Genomic DNA, 27,210 nt, shown 5'->3' with positions numbered 1-27,210 from the left:
CAAAGCAATGAGAAAACTTATATATGTTATTTTAGCAGAGCTAGCAAGCCTGTATTACCTCATTTTTTATGACCCCTGTGTATGTTTAACCATGATACAAGAAGAGGATTTTCCTTAATGGAATAGAGTTGTAAAGGATGTTGACAAAAGTCAGTTGAAACTACAGCCCAGCGTCTCTGTGTCTCATTACATTCCATAACATAGTATATACCTGTAGAATATTAAGCAAGGTAATCTCTCTCGGGGTTGGGGTAATGTCCTTAGGTCAGTCTAATCTGGCCTTGTTGACAGAGGTAAGGGTATTTATTACCTGAGCAAACTTTTAGAGAAAACAAAGAAGCCCAGGTCCTGGATCTTCATCCAGTTACTCATTAATTCAGGCTCTGGGTCTGGTTGAAATTAGAAAATGATATAAAATAGTACAATATTTTTCACATTTCCTCCTTTTGGTCAAAGGTAAGCTGAAAGCTTCACCTGAAGACCAATTAAGGTATGGAAAAACCTCTGTCTTCCTCAGGGGTAAAAGTTCTTAAAATCCTTATCTAGGTGGATTCAGGTTTTTTTTCTCTTTCTGTGTTTGGACATCCCCAGAGATGGACAGTAATTGTAAACTACTTGTAAACAAGCAGGGGGAAGAAGTTGCAAGGGGGATCAGTAGGGAGCATAATGGGGAAACTAGAACACCTAAGTAAAATAAGCTAAAGACACCAAAGGTACAAACAAACAGTCTTGGGAACGCAACGGACTCAGAAAGGGAAAGAGCAGTTCTTCGTTCAGGTTCTGGTCCGGGCCCTTGGGAAGATTGCCTGCGTCTGATGCTGTCCCCTTCAGGCTCTTTTGAAACTGGAGGGCAAGGTGTCCTATGGGCTGAGATGTCCACTCAGGAGCACGGGCAATCATCAGATGTGATAGAAGGATCAAGTAGTCCATATCCACAAGTTGGCAGCTGTAGAAGTAGTCAGATCTGACAGGAGCTCCCAGAACACATGTGATTTGATAATTGAGAGAAAAACAGCACAACATACGTCCCAGCCACTCAGGGCTAAGTTCAAACAGTACAAATACAAAGTAGCTTTAAATCCCAGTTACATATTTCCAATGTCCATTTAAAGCAACGAAATCTTTTTTCAGATGCCTGATTGTGGTTATCTGGTCCCTAGATAGTAAAAGAGAGTTCTGCTTCTCTGGTTCAGATCTAGAAATCCTCAGACAATTCTAACTTAATATAACTTAATCACTTAAATTTGGTTCTCCTTTTAACTTCAGAGTATTTCAGTTCATATATCATCTACTGTTTCTGTCCTTACCTAAATTTTGTACCTGGTATAAGAATCCTTTAAAATATAAAGGTCCAACCATAAATTGAACTCATCTTCCTTTTAAAATTATCAGACAGATACCTTAATCAAGGAGATACAATTTCACTTGTAACAATATCTTATACAATTTCCTTGTGCAAAAATCCAAATTTAAGATCTTACTACCAAAACACACTTATTAGCTTGAATTTCCATGACTGCTAAATTTTGGAGCCAATCATACACATCTGTATATAATTCTTAGAGGAATCAATTTGATCCTATTGCCTTTTCCTCTCAAAATTTGCTATCCTATTTAATTAGACATTTATCACATTACATCTTTGTCTTATTACTGTGTCTGATCATTTCCTCCTTTTGGAGGATGTTATCTCTATATCCTTCTGATCTTTATTTGGTCATGCACATAGGTTAAAATTGTAAGCTATTCATTCCTGTATCCTATTATAATAACTCAGAGATATTCCAATATCCATCTATTACCTAATAGATTCAGCATTGTGCTTACAAAACTTCCTGATAATATAAATTTGCTATGAAAGGAAAGAGGGACTATGTCATATATCTTAACAGAAGGAAAGAACTTCCTTAGCTCTGTTTGATTCCAGGCATGAGTCATATCTGATAGCCAATCTTACAGTCACCAGGTGCTGAAAGCAGGGCTTAGGAGTAACCAGGTGGGGATTTTCCCTTTCAGAAAGGAAATAGCAGAATTGGGAAACAGAGTCAGGAAGATCCTACCTAGGCTGTGTCCAAGGTCGTCTTCAAGACTTTTTCCCAGGCACAGACCTTTCAAGTTCTCAGCTTGCAATGTCCGCCATACTACTACTGGCTTCACGTGACCTAACCTGTAATCAGAGCTTAAAACAATATTAAATTATAGTCCCATAAAATCTTAAATAGCAAATAAATATCCTTCAGATATGACTGTCCCAAATTTCATTGAGCTAATAATTAACAAATCAAGCTACATAACATTTCCAGCTTCTAAATACTTCCTCACACTCTTTCCCAATGTGCTAAAACCATCTGAAACTATCATTCTCAGGACAGGGGAGGCTCAGCTAACTCCCATTTGTCCCCAAACTTTCTCATCTGCCTTTCGTATCCCGTCAAGCTTTTATTTACCTTTCCAAATCTTTCAAACCTATTACTCAGTGTCCCTTTACATTTCAACCATAAGACAAAACAACTCATAAGTTAATACTTCTACTGACATAACTGTGTATACTGGAATCCCATTCCAGCTTCTTAAACACACAAAGACACACACAAAAAAAAAGAAAAAAAATTGTTTTTCGTGATAACTCATTCTAAAAGAAAGGAACACTTATTAGAGAGATCTGCCATCTCATCTCCCCCTGAGGGTGGGTTCTTTTCCATCAGAAGGCAAGATTCACTAATAAGAACTATATCCTAAGACCCACATCCTCCTCGAAACCCAATCTTATCCTAAAAACGCATCACTTTTGCTGACTTTAAAAAGCCAGGTTTTTTTTAGGCTTCTGACCCCTACTGTTCTTTCTTTCAGTAAAAACTCAAATCCCAGTAATTGTTGCCCCTCCCCTTTCCTTCCCTTCTGACAGGTGGGCTAAGGTGAATTTTCTTTTCTTCTTATCTAAACTAAGGGCGGGCAGGAGTAAGGAATTCAGACTGTGGTTTCCAACCTCCTTACTCAAAAAGAAACCTTGAATAAGACATTGAATGGCCTTCAACCTCCCTCCCAAGGGTTCTATAGATTCCAATAATTCTAATAAGGTTCTCACCCAGAAACTCCGAGAACTCACAATAAGTTTGAACTGCAACCAATTGGCTTACAGGTGGAAATTCAGCAGGCCTTCTAAAATTATACAAAAAGATTTTACAGAACATTTTCAAAACTATTTTCCCTTCTTAAAGCAAAATAACCTTTAAACATTTGGATTCATTCACAAATTAGTCCATAAACCTCCAGATTAACATATATAAATATATATTTTTAAAATGATAGACATCTCCTTCTTTTTCCTTAAAGCAAATTAACCCTTAAACGCTGGAATTCATTAACTAAGTTGGTGCCAAATGTCCTCATTCTCAAATATTGCCCAGAATTCCTAGATATTACAAAGTTCCTTAGTCAAAAAGTGTTATAATGGGAGGACACTTAATTTCTCTAAATTACATCCTCAATTAATTAGCCTTATCACAATAATAACATTTACCAGGACTTTAAAAACTTTTTCCATAAGAATTCCTCTACACAGAAAACCACACAAGATTGATAAGAATTCATGACTAGATGGTTTCAAAAGTTCTTGTTTCAGTTAATAACCTCAATTTCTTAATTAACTACAATTCTTAATCTAACAACATCCAGATTATAAGAGGAATTATTTTACTCACTAGTGGTAACATTTTAATTTCTAAGCCCAATACTCTTAGCATTGTAAAAGATTACCACATTCTTCAATATTGCTGATACATCTGTTTGTCAAATCACACAATTTAGAAATGTAACAGCGCCCTAAACATAATTATGCATTTTAAAACTTGAAACAACCCATTTATCAATTTAGGTGAACACATTTCTAAATCTCCATGCACAGAGAATCTTTCATCTCATCATTTGAAACTATAACTTTAAATCACCAGATATATTCTCATAATAGAAAATTTTTCACACAGAAAGTCTGTTCTCATGGTTAAATATCAGTATTATTTCTTATTATAACCACATATAACAGTTCCAAATTTTATCACATCCCTTTGAAAACCCAACTCACATATATCAAAATCAGCTTAAAATTGCTATAATATCATTTCTTACCACACAATGGTCTTCTCAAATTTCACAATCTAAGAGAATTTTGGGAACACAATGCAAGTTTAGAAATACAGAAACAATAATTTTCAGATGACATCAATTGTAATTCCAGATTACCACATATAGAAATTATTCAGCTTATTACTTTTGGTATTTAAAAACCACTTCAAAGGTTAACAATTACATTAAATCAGAGAGAGATAATAATAATGTTGTATCTAACATATACCAGACTGTATGTTAAGCATTTTACAATCATTACCATTTTGATCCCGTAACAACCATCATTACTATTTTTCCCTTTACAAATCAGGAAACAGGTCAAACAGAGATTAAAATACAGTTTTGCAATTGGAATACAGAAGTATGAAGTTACCTAGAGCAGAAGCTAGTATCCCAGTGGTGACAATTCTGGGAGTCAGAAAGTCCAAATCCATCTACCTCGCCCTTTCCCCACAACTGCAGAAGTTACTGAGCCTAGGGCGGTTTGCAGCTGCTGGGGACAGAGTGGGCAGAATTCATAGGACCTGGGTGACAATTCCAAACTTTGCCAAAAACGATGGGTTACAAAGGTACCCAGGGGCACAGGACTGTCAGAATACTGTCAGTCTGTGAACTTCTGTCCTTCTCCTCCTTTTTGCCAGGTGGGGAAAGATGATTTAAGTTTTCCCTACAGTTCTCCTGCATTCTCTTCCCCTAATCTGATCTGGGAAGAGAGGAGTTTGTTCAGCTGCTCTAACTTTTACTGCAGCTCTGGCTGGGTCAGAGACAGACAACAATGGTGAAAGATTTCAATGATTGTAACTCAAGTAAACTTCACCTAGGTGATCAGCATTGGGAGGGTGTTTCAGCAAGAGTGAGAGGTCCTGGAGTGATCTATAGTCTCAGGAGTTCTCTCTCCCAAAATTCCAACTAACCAATTTCCAAACTTTTAATGAATAATCAATCCCAGAATATGCTAAAATGTTTCAGCTCTATTTTTTTCTTCAAGTTTGGTTGGCCAGACCAAACATTGAAAAAAAAATAAGAGTCTCTGTTTCCCTAACTGCAGCCTTAGAATTCTCTGGCTACCTGCGTTTCAGATTTTACCAAAGTATAGACATTTCACAGCACATGCTCTCACACAATTAACAGACAATTAACAAAACAAATACAGAACAAATACAGACTGAGCTCAGAGTTTAAACAACAGAGAATTAGAAGCTTTCATGAGTTAGCTATTAGCACCCCTATAGTCTTTGGGGAAGCCTTGGCGTTCCTGATTTTTCTGACTCTCCATATCCTATCACTTAGGAAGGGGGAAAGGGGAGATGGAGGAAGCAGAACAGAGTTACCTCCCTCTGGATCAGAGCCTTTCCTGGGAGGCAGAAGGGGAGGGAAAAAGCAAAGAGCAGTTTTTCTCCCCAGGATCAGGGCCTCCAAGGGAAGGAAGAAAGGGAGTGGAGGAACGGTTGGACTTCTAAATCTACTTTTTGACTGATCCATAGTTAATTTTCTAGATCAATCAGTGTTTCCAGGGGATCTATGTGCGTTTGCCTGCAGATCTGATCCCTGCCCCCAGAGCTAGCTTAAAGGGAATTTCCAGACTTCAACCAATTTTGTGGGAGTTCTTTTTGGAAGCTGGGAAGAGAGACAACTTACCCTACCTTGTCAAGGCCAAAATTCCAGGAAAAATTAATCCTATGGTGCCCAAAAGCATTGGCAAGGTTGGGCTACATTGTCCCGTTTCCATCATTTCCATCCAAGTCACGGCACCATAACTGTTAAACCTGAAAATTTGGTTGAAGGAAACAACAGAACAAGGTGATAGAAAAATCCATGTTGTTTATTATTTTCCCTTAAAGCATAGCGGAGCTAACTTACTTGTACGTACAAGGAGACAGAGTATAAACTCTGGCTGCCTGAACAAAGCAATGAGAAAACTTATACACGTTATTTTAGCAGAGCTAGCAAGCCTGTATTACCTCATTTTTATGACCCCCATGTATGTTTAACCATGATACAAGAAGAGGATTTTCCTTAATGGAATAGAGTTGTAAAGGATGTTGACAAAAGTCAGTTGAAACTACAGCCCAGCGTCTCTGTGTCTCATTACATTCCATAACATAGTATATACCTGTAGAATATTAAGCAAGGTAATCTCTCTTGGAGTTAGGGTAATGTCCTTAGGTCAGTCTAATCTGGCCTTGTTGACAGAGGTAAGGGTATTTATTACCTGAGCAAACTTTTAGACAAAACAAAGAAGCCCAGGTCCTGGATCTTCATCCAGTTACTCATTAATGGAGGCTCTGGGTCTGGTTGAAATTAGAAAATGATACAAAATAGTATAATATTTTTCACAATATACATAATCTTCTTGGACGAAAACCCAATAGCACACACCAAATCATTCCATAGGACAATGTCCCTATGAAGCATCCCCAGGGCTCTTTTCTCATCTGCCATCATGGCCCTAGCACCTGGTCCTTCTGCTTCCAAAGTACAAAATGGATTCCAGGACCCAGGAATGCTGAAGGAGAAAATCAGGGGCCAAAAAAAATGATGTCCAAGCAAACTGTGGAAAGGATAAAGGGGAGATCACCTTGAGGAAGAAATTAGCATTAGGGGGATCATGAAATGAAAGGCATTGAGGAGCAGCTAAAATTGAAAATTACACAGCATGATTGAAATCATATTACTTCATCTGCCAACAGTTTTGATGAGATTTTAGAGGAAAGATTCTCATAAGCCACGGAGCAGATGTTGGGGAATCAGTCCTGTAAACCCCTCACGCATGTCATTGAGAAAGATCCGTAGGCGCCAGATGTCCATGGCAGATTTTGTGTGTAAGATGACTCAGTGCACAGTAGGGCTACATAATTTCATGTTGCCAATGCCAGCCAAACTGGAGCAATACCGAGCTCCAGACTGGCGCCTCAGACAGGTAGGTAATGAGAGTAGTAGCCAGAATTTACAGAGCACTTTAAGACTGGCAAAGAACTTGACAAACAGGCTCTCATTTGATCCTCAGAACAACCCCAGAGGTAGGTACTATTGCCATTCCCATTTTAGAGATGAGTACACTGAGGCAGATGGAGCTTGAGTGACATGACCAAGCTCATACAGCTCAGAAGTGACTAAGACAAGATTTGGACTCCAGTGCTCCTGACTCCAGGCCCAGAGTTCTATCCACTGGGTCAGCAACTATCTGGGACAAGGAACAACCTCAGGAGAAATTAAGGAGAAGGTGCTGATTGAATCAGGCTTCTTATTGTCTCAATGAAAAAGTGAGATCCTGGCCCATAAAGTCTTTCAGCAAAGCCCAGTGAATACTTCTTGCAGCCTTCTTGGTTGGCTGGAGTTCCATGGATTAATCCAAAGAGGGCCTTGGGTCTCTGGACATTGGCATCTGTCAGAGAAAAAGACAGATTTGGCTGACAAGACAATAGATAAAACCATGTCCGTTGTATACTGATTTTTTTTTTCCTTACCCAAAAGCAAACGACTTCATTACCTGTAAAAGCTACCTAGGGGATTATTCCACAGGATGAATCTTCAGACAGGTGTGAGGTTATTTTTAGCTAGGCAAAATGCTTATTGGGATGGAAAGATGCATGCTTCAGAAAGTATTGGGGGCCTAATTGGCCCCTCCAGGCTGTGACTTCCAAGCTGCAAGGATTTCAAGTTGTCCCCCAGCAGAGTGGAGTCCCAGGATTCATTTATCCAGGGTTAGCAAGCTTTCTAACTATGCCTGCCCCTGCCAAAACGTGTTGGCTTGTCATCCAACTAAATCTGTATTTGTAATTGAAGTGAAAGTTAATCCAGGTCTTAAGTGATAAGACCCAAATACCAAATCAGATATAGGAGACCTTCACCCAAAAAATTTCCCAACACATTTATGAATGTGTTGATAGTATCCCCGATATACTCTATGAGATCCAGAAGGCAAATAGTTGACGTTTACAGTGACTACAGTGAAGCTTATGCCTTTCAATAAAAGAATCCCCAGGAAATCATGTCAACTCCTTTTAGCAAAGGTTCCTCATTTCACCCCACCTCCCAATGATCAGTGTGAAGACTATTTCCAATGGCAATGGCAAGTTTAATTAGAATATCAAGAAACCATGTAGAATGTTTTGTTTTCTACTTGCATGAGTAATGTGTTGATTATGCTATTCACCTCAGTTTACACAAAAGAAAAAAATGAGGCCCAGAAAGGTTAAGTGCTTTGTCTAAGATCGCACAGGCAGTACATGAGCAGGCTGGAATTTGAACCCACATCCTTCCATTCCAAAACCAGCCTCCATTCTGCTGTACCACACAGCAGAAACTCTGGAAAATCCCCCAAGATTTACAGCTCCTAACCCTGAAGGAAAAGAGAGATTGGAATATGATATTCCAAAAGGCAAAAGATTTAGTATTGCAGCTGGAGCCTGCTCCTACTGGCTCAAAAGTCCTGATCAATGAATTTTAGTGTTAGCATGTACATGTGTATGTACATATACGTATACATATAGGTGTACGGACATAAATATATACACATGTAAGTGGAAGTGTACATAAGTATGTATTTTTTTAAACTGAACTGAGGCATTAAAAAAGAGCATCTCCCTATCATATACCTAATACATTCTTAGTGACTTAAGTTAACAAAAGAGGAATGTATGTGAAACCATGAGCTTCCATTTCACAGAGCTCGCTTTTTATTTTAAGAATATAGTCATTTACACACTTTACCTCCTAATCGTCCTGCTTGTGCTTCCTTCTGAACTTCTTTCTCTTCTCTCCTGGGCATTTGTACTAATGTGACCAGGACTCTCTTTTTTGCAGCTTCATCCCCACTGACTCTTTCTCTTCCTGACACTCCCTCTCCCTCCCAACCAAAAAGCTAGATACAGAAATAGGAAAAAAAGTACCTTTTAATAAATAAACTAAGACAATAAAAAATACACACCCCATGGATAGGTCCTAAAACGTATGTCTTTATGCTTTGTGCCCATTGCCTCTCTGTGAGGAAGTGAGAAACATGTTTCATCATCCGTCCTCTGGACACATGATTGACCATTACGTTTATCAGAGTTCCTAAATTTTCCAGAGTTCTTTTGTTTCAAATATTGTTGCCCTGGTATAAAGGGTTCTCATTCTCCACACTTCTCTCTACTTCAGCTCATACTACACACTTCTCTGAAATCATTTTTTTTGTTTCCTTTGACACAATAATATCACATTGCATTTACATACATATCACAGTGTTTTCAGCCATCCCCCAATTGATGGCTGTCTCCTCACATTCTACTTCCTTTGGTTCTAGTGGCTATGCTTTTCCTTTTTTCCTTTGAATCACCTTTCCAGGTTATGTGTTCTTCCCAGTATGTTTTGAAAGAGAATGTGTTCTTTCAGATTCAGTCTTTCAAGTATGGTTTGCTTACAGTGATTTTGTCCCATTCTCTTAACTGCTTTCCACTCCCCATTTGTCCTGTTAAATTTAATGTATTTCTACACCATAATTTGTGTATCTCACCCTTCTTTATTCATTTCAGAAAAGATTAAAGTTCATTTGGTGCCCATTCTCCCTGCCCCTTCCTCCATCTTTGCATATTCTTCTCCCATATCCCAATGATGAGAAATGTCTAGGTCCACCCCCTTCTTCCTCCTTCTTTTACCAGTGTATTCCTCTTTGTACCCTCCCTTCCCTTTTCCCTCTTCAGACCCTAAGAACAGAACCAGGCTACTGCCATCCCAACCTCTAGTTTTCTTTTCCTTATTAATGTGCTCAAAACCCTTTGAATGCATGAAGTTTCTGAAGGGACACTTGTTTCCTCTTCTCCTATTAAAATGTTAGCGTTACCTTATCATTTGAATTTGCTCCAGTACAGTTATTAAGTTCTCTGTGATTCTGTTTCAGTCTTCTACTCATCTCTGGTCTTTTCATCAAAATAACTTGAAAGTCCTCTGTTCCATCAGAGATCCATGGGGCATTTTCCTTATCAGCTTTGAAAGATAATGTTATTTTTGGTAGTCAACCTTTTAAAATACCTTATTCCAAGATCTTCTCTCATTTAAAATACAAGTTGTCAGGTCTAGTGGGATACTGACTTTAGTTTCTGGACAATGGAATTGCTTCTTGCAGGATACCTACAGATTTTCCTTTGCACTACTTCACCCTCTTGTTCTAGAACTCCGGGGAAATTTTCGGTAATAATTTCTTGTAATATTGTATCTAGATTCCATTTTTAATCACAACATTCAGGTAGCCTGACAATTTTTCTATTGTCTCCAGATCAGATGTTTTTCTAATGAGATGTTTCAGATTCTCTTCTATTATTTTTTTTAGTTTCATTATGCCTTGATCTTTTTTACAATTTTTTATAGATATCTGACATTTTCTTCTCTTTTTCAATCTTCCAGTTTTGTTCTATGGCTGTCACATGGAGTTGTTAATTTGTTTGCCCTCTGCTAGTTTTCAGAGTGCATTGATGAGATAAGGATCACCACTTTGGCTTCTCAGTGGTTTATTCTCCTTCCAAATTTTCACTCCAGTGACTTCACTTCATTTTTCATCTGTAAATTCATTTCATCTAAGTATAGGCTGAACTCATGATGATGCAGGCAACATCACTGGTTCTCAAATGACTGGCCCCCTTTCCTTGGGTCAACAACCTGATGGTTGACTTCTGGTGCACTTTTGGGGCGGACAAAGCCACTTATTGGACCTTATCCTTGTATTTCTTGAGCATTTCTTAGCATAATGAGAAGTCTGGGGGTTTTGGTGGAATAGATGCATGAGAACTGGGTGGTCTGCCTCTGTGCGGGAGCCATTAGGGTCAAAAGTCCCAGGTTAGGATGATCTTAACAGAGAAGAAAAGCAAGGCAAAAAGGAATAGAAAAGGAAAGTGGGAAGAAAAGAGGGAGAAAGAGGAAGGGGAAGAGAGAGAGAAAGAGACAGATGGAAAAAGAGAGAGTGGGAGGAAGAAAAAGAGAGGGAAGCAGAGAGAGAAAGAATGGGAGGAAAGGGAGACAGCCTGTGGGGATTCAAGTTGATGACAGAAAAGGGAGGATCCCCAACCTTTTCAAGACCCATGAGAAGGAAATGAGACTGAGGGAAGAACAGAAAGAGAGGGAAGGAAGAAGGGAGATGGAAAGAGAGGAAGAAAGGAAGGGAGGGAGGAAGGAAGGGGAAGAGGGAAAGGGAAGATGTCAAAGAGAGGGGGAGGGAGGTAGAGGGAGATATATAGAGAGAAGAGGGGAGAGAAAGAGGGAGAGAGGGAGGGAGGGAGGGAACACAGCCTATAGGGAATCAAGCTAATGGCAGAGAAGGGAGGATCCCAGACCTTCTCAAAATACCTGAAGAAAGAGAGGGAGAGAAGAAAAAATGGAGGGAGGGATGGGAAGGGAGGAGGCAGAGGGCAAAAAAGGAAAGGAGGAAGGGAGGGAGAAAGAGAGAGAGGAAGGGAGAGACCAAGAGAGAAAAGAAGGGAGGGAGGGAGGAAATGTAACAGCCCTGACACAGACTGGAGCCAGAACAACCAGGCTAAACAACCAAGGGAATGATGGTCCAAAACTGGTGGGATGAAATTAGGGAAAACGTTATATATCAAAATGCTTTCATCAAGAAAAGGAGGAATAAATCAATGAATTGGAATGCAACTGAAAAAGCTAGAAAAAAAAAACAAAAAAATGACACCCCACACCAACAATTAAATGTCATCATAGAAACTATAAAAATTGACTGATCTCCACAGGACTTTTTCTATCCTGCCCCTGTGCTAGGGAGCTTCTTCCTCGACTTTTCAGTTCCTTTTAAGACAACTAAATGGTGCTGGACATGGAGTAAGAAGACCGGAGTTCAAATTCTACTTCAGACACTAGCTATGTGACCCTGGGCAAGTCACTTCTTCTGCCTCAGTTTCCTTATCTAGAAAATGAGGATATTGATAACTCCTGCCTCTCTCAGCATTGGCTACAATGGTACAGTGAGCTCTTCTTTGTAAAGACTTTGGCAAACCTTACAGCACCATGCGAATGCCAGCTGTGATTTCCCTGAGACCAACTACCATCCATTGTGCATGGCTGGGGAACTCAGGGAAGGCTGAGCCTGATCTGGGGTCTCTCCCAGACAAAGTCCTATGGGGTGGGACCTGTCACCAAAAGTCACTTCCCCAGCTCTGTTCTGACCTTCCTCCCTGATGCTGACACATGAGTCTACACCCAAGGCACCCAAACCACCTCCGCTATGAAGCAATCAATAGGAAACCACAGTGAGCAAGAAGCTGGGAAACCTTCCAGTGAAACTGGACCCTGAGGGACTCAGAGCACAGCAGACCTCGGTCACATCCTCAGCCTCACACTGTGCCTGATATACCACTAGGCTACCCTCCCACTATCTACAGGCACAATTACTCATAATCCTCTCCCCATAATACTCCCCATCCTCTCTGCCCTGCCACACCTCAGTGGGTCATGGGGTGGGGGATCCCCAAACTCAAAGGGACTTTACATATCACTAATGCCAGATACACACCATGTACATACACCTTTGTCCCACAGAAGGGGACAGTCTGAAGTCACCCAGCAATGTGGGGAGGGAGGTGGGAGAAGCTGGAGCTCTTAGAGGGGCCTTCTGGCATCAAGCCCCTTTCACTCAAACCAGCACTAAGCCCAGACTCTGATCCTCTGTCTCCTACCTCTAGGGATGTTGGGTGAGGAGGATGTGGGGAGCTGGGAGTAACCAGGGTCCTCTCTGCCAGGGCTGTTTCTGAGCCAGAGGATGAGGGTACAGGCAAGTGAGTCCTTCCCCCCTCACTCCCCCTGCCCAGAGCAGACAGCTGCCCCAGGAGAGGGAACAGGGAGGCCTGGGATAGACTGACAGGGCTTAACGTGACCAGAGGCCAAACATGTAGCTGATTTGAGAGCCTGTTCTGCAGCATCCCCTCAGATTCTGGGGCTGGACCAGTGGCCACTCCCTTCCTGCCCAGCCCTTTCCAGGCCAAGGTTTGGCAGGTCTGGGCTGCTTGTGGCCAGGCTTAGAGGAGATATTCCTCACTGGTCCATTAAGGGAGGTCTATTCAGGCGGGTACTCCAGGGACTGCCTTTCAGGGGGTGTTAGGTCCCTGAGAGATTCCCATGAAGAGGCTGGTGATATCCTAGGTCTGAGGCAGGGGAGGGCATTACCCCTTCTGGTAAGTTTCTGAGGTAAGGCTCCAGATAAGTCACTGATGCTATAATCCCTACGATTTAGGAAGTGTCCAGGAATGGAAGAACTTCTGACTCCTTTTTCACACGTTTGAGAGTGAACACACACACACACACACACACACACACACACACACACCCTCTTTGGCTCTAACTCCCCAAGCCTGTGACAAGAGTTGCAGCTAACTCAGCAGCACAGAGGTGTGAGGTCTCATATCAGCCATGATGGGGACAAGAGGGCAGCCCACTCAGTACCAGAGAAAGGGTGAGCATCCCTCATGTTGTGATCCAAAAGCACCAGGTGCAAACAGTAATAAAGATGGCTCACCATTTTCCTAGTAACCACTTTATGTCTGAAGCCAGTGTCTCTAAGGCCAAAGTACAAGTGCAGAAGAGACAGTGGTCTACCAGTTGGGGGTGGGGAACCAGGATTTTTTTGCACTTGGTGCTTTGCTACACATTCTCAGTCCTTTTGTAAAAGTTAAATAAATGCTTGTGGAATCTATAGGAGTTAACTGATATCATCTCATTAATTGACATTGGGGGCACAGCAACTGGCCAAATGACTTGTGGGAACACACTGGTGGGGGGGGAGGGATAAGCAATGTGATTAAAGAATTGGTAACCGAGTCCTAGGGGCCTGACCTGCCAACCTGAGTACAGTTTGGGAGGGGAAGTCCAGGGCCGTCAGGCTACAGAAGGCAGAGGCCTCAGCAGTGCTGAGGATGGGCTGAAGCTAGCAAGGTGACCTGGAAAACTCCAGAAGAGACCACCCTGGGCCCTGAGGTAGCATCTCCCAAGCAGCCCACCCATCAGCCCCTTCTTCTGTGGGGTGGCTTTCACTCATTCATTATCAGGACAAAGAAATCCCTGTCTGCTTGGTGAGGGATTGAGCCCACGTAAAAAGCAGCGGGGCTAAGTGTTGTACCAGAAGCGAGCGAGACACACCACAGAGTATAAGTTTTAAGTGGAGAATTTATTAGCCGGCGGCCATCAGGGTACGGCACCACAAATCAATGGCAAATGTGTTGAAGCAAAGGGTAGTTTATATAGGATATGGGGGTACAGAGTGGGGGGAAGAGGAACAAAGGTCCTGGCTGATCAAAAGATTAGGTCAGGTTATCGTACTAGTGGGATAATTTCATTTACATTCCTTGGTGGAGTCACAGAGTCCCAGGGATATCTGCTAGTAAGGATCTGCCAGGTTATCTCTCAGTGGGATGGTCCTATCTATTGACATTCCTTGGAGGAGCCACCAGATCCCAGGGGATTTGCTAAATGCCAAAGATATCTGAGTCCATTCTTTCTGGGGGTTCTTGTCAGTAGCTAGGGGTTTCTCAGGGGTTCCTAACAGTAACTGATTTTCCAGTACCACATAAGGACCCACAAATACAAAAATATTTATAGCAGCTCTCTTTGTGGTGACCAAGACCTGAAAATTGAGGGGATGCCCATCAATTGAGGAATGGCTGAACAAGTTGCGGTGTACAAATGTAATGGAATACTGTTGTGCTATAAGAAATGAGGAGCAGGCACACTTCAGAAAAATCTGGAAAGACATATATGAACTGATGCTGAGTGAAGGGAGCAGGACCAGGAGAACACTGTACACAGTCACAGCCACATTGATTGATGACTGACTTTGACAGAATTAGCCCTTCTCAGCAATGAAAGGGCCTGACTTCCTAAAGGCTCGTGATGGAAAATGCCCTCCACATCCAGGAAAAGAAATATGGAGTCTGAGCGCAGAGAAAAGCAAACTATTTTCTTTGTTTTGCTTTATTTTGTTTATTTTCTTTCTCATGGTTTCTCCCATTCAGTATAATTCTTCGATACAATATAACTAATGTGAAAATATGTTTAACAGGAACATATATGTAGAGCCTATATCAGATTGCAGGCCATCTTGGAGGGGGAGGGGGAGAAAATTTAAAACATATGGAAGTGAATGTTGAAAACTAAAAACAAATAAATTAACTAATAAAAAAAATAAAAAGCAGTACGACTGAGGGGCAGGATTTGGTTTGGGTACCAGGGTCAGATTCATGGGCCCCCAGTGAAATCCACACCTCCCCAGTTGAGGAGGGGGACTGTGAAGCTGACATCTAAGGCTTGCTTGAGGATCTTTCCTAGGCTGTGGAGCCTGAATTATCACCATAAAAGCGAGAATTGTTCCATCATTCTGACAGTAGAGGACTCTCCACCCCCCTCCCCCCTCACACATACATAGTATGGAGACATCAGTGAAGTAGCAACCACAGAGAGGAAGGAGAAGTGAACCTTCTCAGGATTTGGCCAACTCAGAGCAGAGCCCGCCCTGGTCCCACCCTGTGCCTCAGACACTGTCCTGGGCAGTCGGCAGTCCCTTCTCCCACCACCTACTGGGACCACCATGACCCACAGCCTCTCTGTCCTGCTGTACCTTGGTGAGTCCTAAAAAGCCCCATATTGGAGGGGACTGTACGCACCACCAACTCCAACCCGATCCCACCACCATCTTGTTGAGGAAGAAATGCTGTCCCAGAAGGAGGGGCCAGTCTGAGGTCACCCAGAAAAGTGGGGAGGAGGGAGGAGAAACCGGAGTTCTTAGAGGGTCTTCCACCATCCTCCCCTTTCACTCACACCAGCCCTAAGCCCAAGCTCTGATCGTTCTGTCTCCTTCGTCTGGGGGTGTTGGGTGGGGAGGATGTGGGGAGCTGGGAGTAACCAGGGTCTTCTCTGCCAGGGCTGTGTCTGAGCCAGAGGATGAGGGCACAGGCAGGTGAGTACTTCCCCCCTCACTCTCCCTGCCCAGAGCAGACAGCTGCCCTAGGAGAGGAAGGGGGAGATCTGGGCTGGGCTGACAGGGCTTAAAGTGAGGGGACCCAGTATGGGGTGGGGGGGAACGGAGAAAGAGGATCCCCTGCAACTGACAGCTCTCATTCCCTTCCAGACACATTCCCGAAGCCCTCCCTCAGGGCAGAGAATGGTTCTTTGGTGCCCCAAGGGAGAAGTGTGACCCTCAGGTGCCGGGGGTCTTTAGAGGCTGATAACTACCGTCTGGAGAAAGACCAAAGGTCTACAAGGATAGTGACAATGGATGTGAAACCCTCTGGAATAGAGGGCAAGTTTCACATCCCAGTAGTGACAATGAATGATGCAGGGACCTACTACTGCCACTACAAACACTCATCCTTCTGGTCAGAGCGCAGTGACCCCCTGGAGCTGGTGGTGACAGGTGAGGAATCCCCCTCCAAGCCCTAAGCCCCTCAGGCAGGGTTGGCTCCAGGTCCTAGAAACAACTAAGTTCCTCACCAGCCCAGCCTGGCCCCAAGCATCACTCTGCCTCTGCCCTTCCTGTCCTCTCCCCTGTCTCTGCCTCTGCTCTCCCTCTGGGGCTAGAGGTGGGGGGAGGAAATCAGCATTTATACAGTTCCTAATATATGACAAGCACTTTACAGTTATTATCCCTGTGAGGTAGGTGCTGTTATGATCCCCATCTTACAGCTGAGGAAACTGAGGCAAACAGACAGAAAGTGCCTTGCCCAGGATCACATAACTGAGAAGTGTCTAAGGCTGGATTTGAACTCAGGTCTTCCTGACCCCAAGCCCAGGCCTCTGTCCATTGCACCACCATAGTCAGATCACATCTTGAGGCCAGAGAGGAAGTAGGAGGCTCAGCCTGGGTCTCGGGACACCAAACAGAGCTGGTGGCTCCTGAGGAGGGGGCACAGGGCTGGTGGAGACTCTCTCCCTCTCAGCCAGGAGAGGGAATGCAGGGTGGCCCTGCTGCTCTGCCCCTCCCCCAGCTCAGGCCTAGCCACAGGGAGAAAAGGGGGAATCTCCTCTGGGTATCTGAAGGGATCTTTGTACAGGAAGGTTTAGGAGGCCAGGATGGAAGTGAACCAGGAGTCACAACCAAGCCTCTTACTGTCCTTCCCACCCCTGCCCAGGGACCAGCCCAGGGGCTAAAATGAGAGCCAGGCTCTGCCTTAGCTAAGGAGCTAATAACTGATCAGAACTGCTGAGATGGGTCTTAAATACACCCCCACTCCTAACTCCCATGGAGAGAGATCCTGTTACAAAGCACCAGGCATTGGGGCTCCCAGGCCCCAACCAGGTAGGAAGAAGCTCTGTCCTTGCCCTTCCCCTTCCCCCAACCAGTCCCCATTGGCTCATCTTTTCTCTCTGTCTCTGTCCTCTATCTCCCTCTGCCTCTCTCTCTCTCTCTCTCTCTTTCTCTCTCTCTGTCTCTCTGTCTCGCTCTGTCTCTCTGTCCCTCTCTGTCTCCCTCCCTCTCTCCTCTCTCCCTTTCTCTCTCCCTTTCTCTCTCTCTTTCTGTGTCTCTCCTTATTGACCCAACTACTTTCCATTGCTCCCCCAGAACTGTCCAAAGTCCTTCCTCTCCCCCCAAAGCTACGATATTTTCATTTTTGTAGAAATGAGCTAAACCTCCACCCCCAGGCAAGGGTCCAGGCAGGCCCAGGCAAGGCCTCCCACCAGCCAAGTCTGCCCCCTCTCCTGAAAGAAGGAGGGTCACAGCCCTAACTCCAGGCTCTCCTCCTCCCTCAGGCCAGTATGTTCCACCCTCCCTCTCAGCCATGCCCAGCCCCGTGGTGGCCTCAGGACACAATGTGACCCTCCAGTGTCAGTCACAGCAATGGTATGGCATGTATGCCCTGTACAAGGATGGAGAAGAGATCAGCAGGGACCTGACCCAGGCCCATGGAAGGGGTTTACAAGCCAATTTCCTCATCCCAGCTGTGAACTCCACCCACGAAGGGACTTACCGATGCTACAGCTTTTACCATGACTACCCTTATGTGTGGTCAGCCCCCAGTGACCCCCTGGTGCTCAGGGTCACAGGTGAGGGAGCCCCAGCCCTGCCCCCCTACCCCATGTCTCCTAAGCTCCATCACTGGCCCTGGGGTACCACCCTACCTGCTCAGGTCCGTGCCCCAGGGGACCCCAGGGGCCAACAGGCTCAGAGGGAGGAAATGGAGAGTCTGGGCAATGGGTCCTGCTCAGAGAAGGCAGAAAGTGAAGACTCTCCTCCCTAGCCCTTCTAGACACCCTCGCTATCTGCCACCTGTCCAGGTATGTGGGTCTCACAGACAGACAATGTGTCTACTACGGTTGAGGTCAGAGGGGGAGCCAAGAGGAAGCCAAACCATGACAGAGGTGTAGTCAGCAGGGCAGGGGGAGGTTAAATATCCCCAAGCCTCTCACCCTTCTCCTCTCCCTGTTTCCCTCCCCTTCCCCCAAATCCCAGACAGGAGCTAGAAGAGAGGCCAGAAGAATCATAGAATCACCAAATCTCACAAATAGACAGGCCAGGAGAGGTCACTCAGCACACATACATCCATTTAACAGATGGAAAAGTGAGGCGCAGAGAAGGGAGGGGACTTGCCCAACATCTCTCACCCAGCAAGTCTGGGCAGACCTGGGGATCACACCTGGGGCTCCCTCCAGGCCTCCAGCCCCTAACACTGCCCCCTTCCTCATCCCCAGGGACCTTCTCTCCAAGCCCTAAATCTTCAAACATGTTATTTGGTGAGTAACTGGAGGATTCCCAGCAGAGAGTGGAGGGAGGCAGGAGCTGGATGTCCAGCCCCACCCAGGGTCCTCTCATTTCCCATCACTCCTCCCACAGTACCTTGTTATTCTCCTTTTCCCACCTACGTGCCTTTGCCCAGGTTGTCCCCCTGCCTGGCATACTCTCTCTCCTCACTTCCTTCTCTTACAATGCAAAGATCCCTTCCAGGCTGAGCTTAGGAGCCTCCTCCTAAAGAAGCCTTGCCTGTCCTCCACCCCAGGTATTAGCAATCCTACACCTCAGATGAAACCCTATTGATTTACTTGTATACATGGTACCAGAGTATTCCAGGAGAATGTCAGCCCCAGGAGGGCAGGAGCTAGCTTTGTTTTGTCCTATGTCCTGTGGGTATGACTTAGCACAGGTCCTGGGCCAGGTAGACAGCTTAATAACAGGCTGTGGACCTGAATTGTGGGCGGCCAGGTGGTGCAGGGCCCAGAGCACCAGACCTGGACTCAGGAAGACTCATCTTCCTGACTTCAAATCCAGCCTCACACACTCACTAGCTGTGTGACCTTGGCAAGTCACTTAACCTTTTTTACCTCAGCTTCCTCATCTGTAAAGTGAGGTGGAGAAGGAAATGGCAAAACACTCTAGTATCTCTGCCAAGAAAACCCTAAATGGGGCAATGAAGAGTCAGACATAACTAAAAATGACTGAGCAAAAAAAGAACTTAATTATTGAGTAAGTCTGGAGGTTCCCTAAGCACAGGGCTCTGTCTCCTTCTCCTTGGATGGGGGGTCCCCAAAGACCAATGTCCTGTTAACTCTTCCCCCTACCTTGGGCTTCATCCTTTGCTTCCCCAGGTCTCACAGCAGGCATCCTGACGGGCATCTCAGTCTTCCTCATCCTCTTCTTCCTCTTCCTCTTCCTCTTCCTCTGCCAGAGACGCCGTCGGCATCAGGCCAGACTCAGTGAGTTCTTGGGGCTGGGGCCACATGGACTGAGGGCCCAGTGGAGGCTGAGCTGAGCCCCACTAAAGCCTGACTCTATCTCTCCTTACAGGAAATGGCAGTAGAGAGGCCGAGGTCAAGAAGACCAACAGGAGGTAGGGTCTAGACACACCTGAATTCCTCCTAGACCCTCTCCCAACTTACCTGCCCACCTTCCCAGACCTTCACCAACTTTCTGTGCCCTCTTGCTCCCCAGCTCTGACCCAGAGGAGATCCCCCTGGAGGAGACACCTTGTGAGTGACAGGGGCAGGGGCAGAGGGGCCTGGGGTGTCAGAGGGAAGAGTCTGGTCCTAAGCAGAGCCAGGGTCCTGGCCCCTCATGCCTTCTCCTCTTGTCTCCAGATGCTGCTGTGAATGATGGCAAACAGACAGAGCACATGGTTGTGAGTCACTCACAGATCCCTCCTGGAGGGAGCAGGGAGGGAGAGGCATCCCCAGGGCCACACAGCTGGGAGGGTTCAGGGTCCTTCCCCTCCTCAGCCCTCCTACCCCATGTCCCACTCCAACCCTCCATCTCCTCCTGCCAGGCTCCCAAAAGGGAAGACCCTCAGGAAGTGACCTACGCCCAGCTGAATCTCCAGAGCCTCCAGGCCGGGGCTGGAGACACTCCCCGCTCTGGACCAGGGGAGTCCAGCCTCTATGCTCCCCTGCAGTGATCTCAGCCTGAGCCCAGGGGACCCCAGAAGGAAGCAGCCCCTCCCCATTCAGCCTCTGCTTTCTGAGGGCAGAACCTGTCCTATCCAGTCAGGCAGATACCCAGATGTTAGGACCCCAAGGAGAAAGGCATATAGGACTCCAAACTTCTAGGAATAAGGGCCCTCTCTCCTGACCTCTGGCACAGAGAGGCCTTTGTTCCGGGTAGAATATGTACCTTGCAATGCCAGGCCACCAGCCCAGGGGCACACCAGTCATTGAACACTGATTAGGAGTTCTCTAGGTCCTGCCCATGATGGGTCTATCAGTACACTAAGGGGCAGAGATGCTGTTTAGTAGAGGCCAGAGAGCCCCCCTACCTCCAGAGGAGGAGAGGGAAGGAGAGGAGGAGGAAGAGGAGGAATGAAACAGGTTCTTACGAGGCACCTACTATGTGCCAGGCTCTGTGCTAAGCACTTTACAAAGATGATCCCATATGATCCTCACAGCTACCTTGGGAGACACCTGCTATCGTCACCACCGTTTTACAGTTTGGGAAACAGAGGCAGATAGAGGTTAAGGAAGGAGACAGGAGAGGACAGGAGAGGAGGGGTGGGGGAGGAAGGGAGTCTGTAAGGGCATTTCCATCAATGGGGCGATGGCTGAGCAAACAGTGGGATAGGGATGTGCATAATGGAACCTTATTACACCATGAGAAATGATGCAAAAAGTGATTTCAGAGAATTCTGGGTAGCATGAACTGACACAGGGCAAAGCGAGCAGAATCAGGAGAATGATGTGCACCAGGACAATAAAATTATAAAGGAAAATAACAACGAAAGACCAAAGAATTCTGAGCAGGGCAATGACTAAGCATGACTTCAGAAGAGGTCAGATGAAGGCTATGACTACGTGCTGGTAGAGAGGTGGTAGACACCGAGTACAGAAAAGGACATACTTTGGGTCACACTCATTTCATGGATTGGTTTTGCTTAATTTGACTTACTTGATACAAAGTTGTAACTTTTTTCTTTCTCTGTCTTTTCTATTTGGGAGGGGCTTTGGGAAGAAGGGGTGGGTGGGGGAGGGGCACATCATTACTGCAATAGAGACACTACAAAAAAAAATAGAGCCCATTGTTCAAAACGTATAGAAAAACAGAGTGAGCAGATCTGAAGTAAGCTAGGCAGGCAGGTCAGCTTTGCAAACAATGTGTGGAACTGATTGCATTTTTTTCAAAGAAAACAATAAAATGGAGATTCACAATTTCACAAAGGAACCTCTTTTTTGGTTCTGCTGGGAATATGCAAATGTTCTTCCCTTTAGTCTTTAAGTTCGAAATTTAAAAAATAAAATAGATTTGTCAAAAACCTATTGATACTTTATTATCTGGTATATTTGGTGACTATGTCAACTGAGTTCTGGTCATGAAACCAAAGCCCCCCCTGTATCTCTTGCCTTACTCTCCCATCTCACACTAGAACTGGCTGGTTAGATCCCCAGAGGGAGGACTGTTACCTCTGGTTCAATGGATGACCCTGAGGGGAGCTATCCCCCCACCATTAGAGCTTAAAAGCCCCCACCAGTGTGCTTTCCCTTCAAAATCAGACAACAGATTCTTCTGGCTTTTTAGGAGAGGCATTTACTCAAATGCAGAGCATGAACAGTCTTTATGGAGTATTTCTCAAAAACAGGTAGGGACTCACTCTCTCACAAATACACACAGAGTCCATGGGGTGTTGGGAGGGGTCTCGTGGGGGGAGTGGAAGAGTGGAAATAAGCTTAGGACACAATGGTAGTGAGTCATATGTGTACAGGACACAGGGCCAAGGGAACTCACATCTCTGGAACTCAGGACCTCAAATTCTGGATTATGCAAGAAAATTTATACATTGGAAAGGTAGCAGAAAGCTTCATGGAAAAATAATTAATGTACATGTGTGTTTGTCTATAAATATGTATGTATGTACCTATGTGTGTGTGTGTTTATGTATATGCATCTGTGTGTATCTGTATGTATATGTAGGTATGTGTGTGTATCTTTCAAGAGGTTCTTTGCCCTAACCATGCTACAACTTGCTCAGAACCAGAATAGAACATAATTCAAGGAAGTCAGTATAACTGTACTCTCTTTAATATTCCTTTCCTCTGGTGATAGATACCCTGGGCTTGGTTTTTTTCTACAAAGTGAGAGAAATTATAATTAACAACCACTTATTTTTTATTTATTAATTTTTTTATTTTTAGTATACAACATTCGATTCTACATAATTTTGAGTTCCAGATTTTTTTCCTTCCCTCCCCCCCTCCCTCCCGAAGACGGCATGGAGTCCCATATACCTTCCACATATAATTTCACATTGAATTAATTTACACACTAGTCAAGTTATGGAGAAGAACTATGATCAATGAAATGAATCATGTGAAAGAAGAAACAGGACCAAAAAAAAAAACCAACCCAAAAACAAAAACAAAAGAGAGAAAAAGAAAAAAAAGGGGGGGGGGGTAGGGCTAGCGTGAAGTGTGCCTCAATCTGCATTCATACTTCATAGTTCTTTCTCTGGATGTAGATAGCATTCTCCATCGTGAGTCCTTTGGAGTTGTCTTTGTACCTTGTGTTGCTGAAAAGAGCAAAGTCTGTCAGGGTTTGTCCTCACAGAATCCATATATCTCTGGTTGTGTATAATGTTCTCCTGGCTCTGCTCTGCTCACTCAGCATTATGTCGTGTAGGTTTTTCCAGGTTGTTATGAAGTCTGTATCATCCCCATTTCTTATGGCACAATAGTATTCCATTACCTTCATATACCACAGCTTGTTCAGCCATTCCCCAATTGATGGGTATCCCTTTGATTTCCAGTTCTTAGCTACCACAAAAAGAGCCGCTATAAATATTTTTGTACATATGGGTTCTTTTCCCACTTGTGTGATCTCTTTGGGATACAACTCTAGAAGTAGGATTGCTGGGTCAAAGGGCATGAACATTTTTATAGCCCTTTGGGCATAGTTCCAAATTGCTCTCCAAAATGGCTGGATCATCTCACAACTCCACCAGCAATGTAACAATGTTCCAATTTTCCCACACCCTCTCCAGCATTTATCATTTTCCTGTTTTGTTATTTTAGCCAATCTGACAGGAAAGATGTGGTATCTAAGAGTTGTTTTGATTTGCATTTCTCTAATCAGTAGTGATTTAGAGCATTTTTTCATATGCCTATAGATAGCTTTAATTTCTTCCTCTAAAAACTGCCTGTTCATATCCTTTGACCATTTCTCAATTGGGGAATGACTTGTATTCCTATATATTTGGCTCAGTTCCCTGTATATTTTAGAAATGAGGCCTTTATCAGAGACTAGTTGTAAAGATTTTCTCCCAATTTTCTGCTTCCCTCCTAATTTTTGTTGCATTGGCTTTTTTTGTACAAAAACATTTCAATTTAACATAATCAAAATTATCCATTTTGCATTTTGTAATGCTCTCTATCTCTTGTTGTGTCATGAATTCTTTTCTTTTCCATAAATCTGATAAGTAAACTATTCCTTGCTCTCCCAAATTACTTATAGTATCGGCCTTTACTCCTAAATCATGAACCCATTTTGACTTTATTTTGGTATGTGGTGTAAGATACTGGTCTATGCCCAGTTTCTGCCCTACCATCTTCCAATTTTCCCAGCAGTTTTTGTGAAATAGTGAATTCTTAGCCCAGAAGCTGACCTCTTTGGGTTTATCAAAGAGTAGATTGCTATAGTCGTTGACTTCTCCATCTTGTGTACCTATCCTATTCCACTGATCCACATCTCCAGGGCCAGATGGTTTGACGTGTGAATTCTATCAAACATTTAAAGAACAACTAATTCCTATACTTTGCAGTCTATTTGGGAAAATAGGTGAAGGAGTCCTACCAAATTCTTTTTATGACATAAATATGGTACTAATACCCAAACCAGGTAGAGTCAAAACAGAGAAAGAAAATTATAGACCAATTTCCCTAATGAATATTGATGAAAAAATTTTAAATAAAATATTAGCAAAAAGATTGCAGCAACTTATCACCAGAATAATACACTATGACCAGGTAGGATTTATTCCAGGAATGCAAAGCTGGTTCAATATTAGGAAAACTATTATCATAATTGACCATATCAACAACAAAACTAGCAAAAACCATATGATCATCTCAATAGATGCAGAAAAAAGCCTTTGACAAAATACAACACCCATTCCCATTAAAAACACTAGAAAGCATAGGAATAAATGGAGCCTTCCTTAAAATTATAAATAGCATCTACCTAAAACCATCAACAAGCATTATTTGTAATGGGAATAAGCTAGATGCATTCCCAATAAGATCAGGGGTGAAACATTAGCTGTAGCAATAAGAGAAGAAAAAGAAATTGAAGGAATTAGAATAGGAAAAGAAGAAGCTAAATTATCACTTTTTGCAGATGATATGATGATTTACTTAGAGAATCCTAGAGAATCAAGTAAAAAACTACTTGAAATAATAAACAACTTTAGCAAAGTTGTAGGATATAAAATAAACCCACAGAAATCCTCAGCATTCCTATACATTACTAACAAAGCCCAACAGCAAGAGATAGAAAGAGAAATTCCATTCAAAGTTACTGTAGACACTATAAAATATTTGGGAGTCTATCTGCCAAGACAAACCCAGGGCCTATATGAGCATAATTATGAAACAATTTTCATGCAAATAAAGTCAGATCTAAATAAATGGAAACATATTGGTTGTTCATGGTTAGGCCGAGCTAATATAATAAAAATGACAATTTTACCTAAATTAATCTATCTATTCAGTGCCATACCAATTGAACTACCAAAAAATTATTTTACAGAGCTGGATAAAATAATAACAAAATTCATCTGGAAGAACAAGAGGTCTAGAATATCTAGGGTATTAATGAAAAGAAATGCTAGAGAAGGTGGCCTAGCCATACCAGATATTAAACTGTATTATAGAGTAGCAGTCACCAAAACTACCTGGTACTGGCTAAGAAACAGAGTTGTGGCTCCGTGGAATAGGATAGGTACACAAGATGGAGAAGTCAATAACCACTTATTAATAGTGGGGAAATTCAGGTTTTTTCCCTTTTTATTTTCTTTTTCAAAGTACAGTGCTTGCGAAGGACAGGGCTGAAAATGAGACATTCTTCTCAATCTTGGGGGAGACTCCTCACAACTAGGAGAGCTTATTTCTGATTAAAGGGTAAAAAGAATCTAATCTAGGTGAATTCTGGCCCATTATGTTCAACCTAAGCATTCTAGGTGGAGATAGATCCTTGTGTCGAGATTGCTGAGGTAGACGCCATCTGGTTTGACATGAGTCTCTTTGTCCAAGAGTGACAGGCTCAGAGTCCCATCTCCCAGCCCCACATTAGAATAAGCCCAACTCCATTACAATATTGATTCTCTCATTAATTGTTGACCAATCAGAGTTGACTTCTGCTTGTCAAGCACACCCACTCTTCCAAGGGTACTTAAGCATTGGATAATCTCAATGATTCATCTTTGGTTTCTGAAGGAACCACTGACTTCAATTTATTAATTATTTGCTAGGCATAATTAATACCCTGTCTCTTGGGCTTTTCATTCATCTCAAAGCTATAAATTCATCTCCTAAACTGATAGCAATAGCACATCTGTGCCAGCCAGGTGGCACAGGGGTTAGACCACTGGGCCTGGAGTCAAGAAAACTTGAGTTCAAATCCAGTCTCAGACACTTATTACCTCTCTGACCCTGGGAAAGTCACTTTACTTCTGCCTACCTCCATCACCTCAAATGAAAAATGGGGATAAATGGTGAAATAGCTCACTGGGGAATCTCCCTGAATCAAGTCCCTGCCCTCTCCAATCCATCTTCTACTCCACCACCAAAGGGATTATGTCACCCTCCTACTCAATTATCTCCAGTGGCTCCCTATTGCCTCCAGGATCAAACACAAAATCCTCTGGCATTCAAAGCCCTTGCTAACCTAGTCCCTCCTTTCTCTATAGTCTTCTTCCACCTCTCCACCCACAGACTCTTTCACCCAGTGACACTGACCTCCTGGTTATTCCACAAACAAGGCCCTCCATCTTTCTTCACTTTCTCTGGCAGATCTCCCACACCCAGAAGGCTCTCCTTTCTCCTCTCTGCCTACTGCTCCCTGGTTTCCTTTAAGTCCCAATTAAAATTCCATCGTTGACAGGAAGCCTTCTCTAACCCCTCTTAATTCTAGTGCCTTCCCTCTGTTGATTATTTCCCATTAATGCTAATTGGTATCATTTGGTTTGCATGTCCTTTCCCCCATTAGATTGTAAGCTCCTTGAGGGCAAGGATTGCCTTTATTTCTTTTTTTATCATGAATGCTAGGCACAATGCCTGGCACATAGTGGGCACTATTCAAATGCTGATTCCCCCTCCATCTCTATCCATGTGCCTGTATATAAATCTCTGTATAAAACTTATTCCTTGAGGGGGGGGAAGTCTAGTTTGATTTTCATTTTCTTTTCTTTTGTTTTTGGCAGGGCAATTGGGGTTAAGTGACTTGCCCAAGGTCACGCCACTAGTGCATGTGTCAAGTGTCTGACGCAGTATTCGAACTCAGGTCCTCCTGACTCCAGGGCCGGTGTTCTACTCACTGTGCCACCTAGCTGTGACTTGACTTTCATTTTCAATCTCTCCAGGTATATTGCAGTGAAAGCTTGTTCTTGATCACAATTCATGGGGATGAGGATTTTTTTCCTTAAAACATAT

The 27,210-nt window shown here is 43.6% G+C and overlaps 1 protein-coding gene across 1 annotated transcript in view; it reads left to right on the top strand.

Annotated features, from left to right (window-relative positions):
- The window catches only part of LOC118836294 (leukocyte immunoglobulin-like receptor subfamily B member 3), a 64,954-nt gene extending 43,463 nt beyond the window's left edge, over positions 1-21,491 (top strand). The window contains exons 18-27 of the mRNA XM_036743625.1: positions 15,598-15,719; positions 16,019-16,054; positions 16,226-16,510; positions 17,845-18,138; positions 18,784-18,825; positions 19,675-19,782; positions 19,874-19,916; positions 20,018-20,055; positions 20,164-20,204; positions 20,349-21,491. Coding sequence (XP_036599520.1) covers positions 15,598-15,719; positions 16,019-16,054; positions 16,226-16,510; positions 17,845-18,138; positions 18,784-18,825; positions 19,675-19,782; positions 19,874-19,916; positions 20,018-20,055; positions 20,164-20,204; positions 20,349-20,477 — 1,138 coding nt within the window. The 3' untranslated portion in view covers positions 20,478-21,491. The remainder of the gene's footprint in view (positions 1-15,597; positions 15,720-16,018; positions 16,055-16,225; positions 16,511-17,844; positions 18,139-18,783; positions 18,826-19,674; positions 19,783-19,873; positions 19,917-20,017; positions 20,056-20,163; positions 20,205-20,348) is intronic.
- The last annotated feature ends 5,719 nt before the right edge of the window (positions 21,492-27,210 follow it).

The sequence above is a fragment of the Trichosurus vulpecula genome, chromosome 2 (genome assembly GCF_011100635.1).
Source record: "Trichosurus vulpecula isolate mTriVul1 chromosome 2, mTriVul1.pri, whole genome shotgun sequence".
Taxonomy (NCBI): domain Eukaryota; kingdom Metazoa; phylum Chordata; class Mammalia; order Diprotodontia; family Phalangeridae; genus Trichosurus; species Trichosurus vulpecula.
This window is presented reverse-complemented; position numbering and strand designations above follow the sequence as displayed.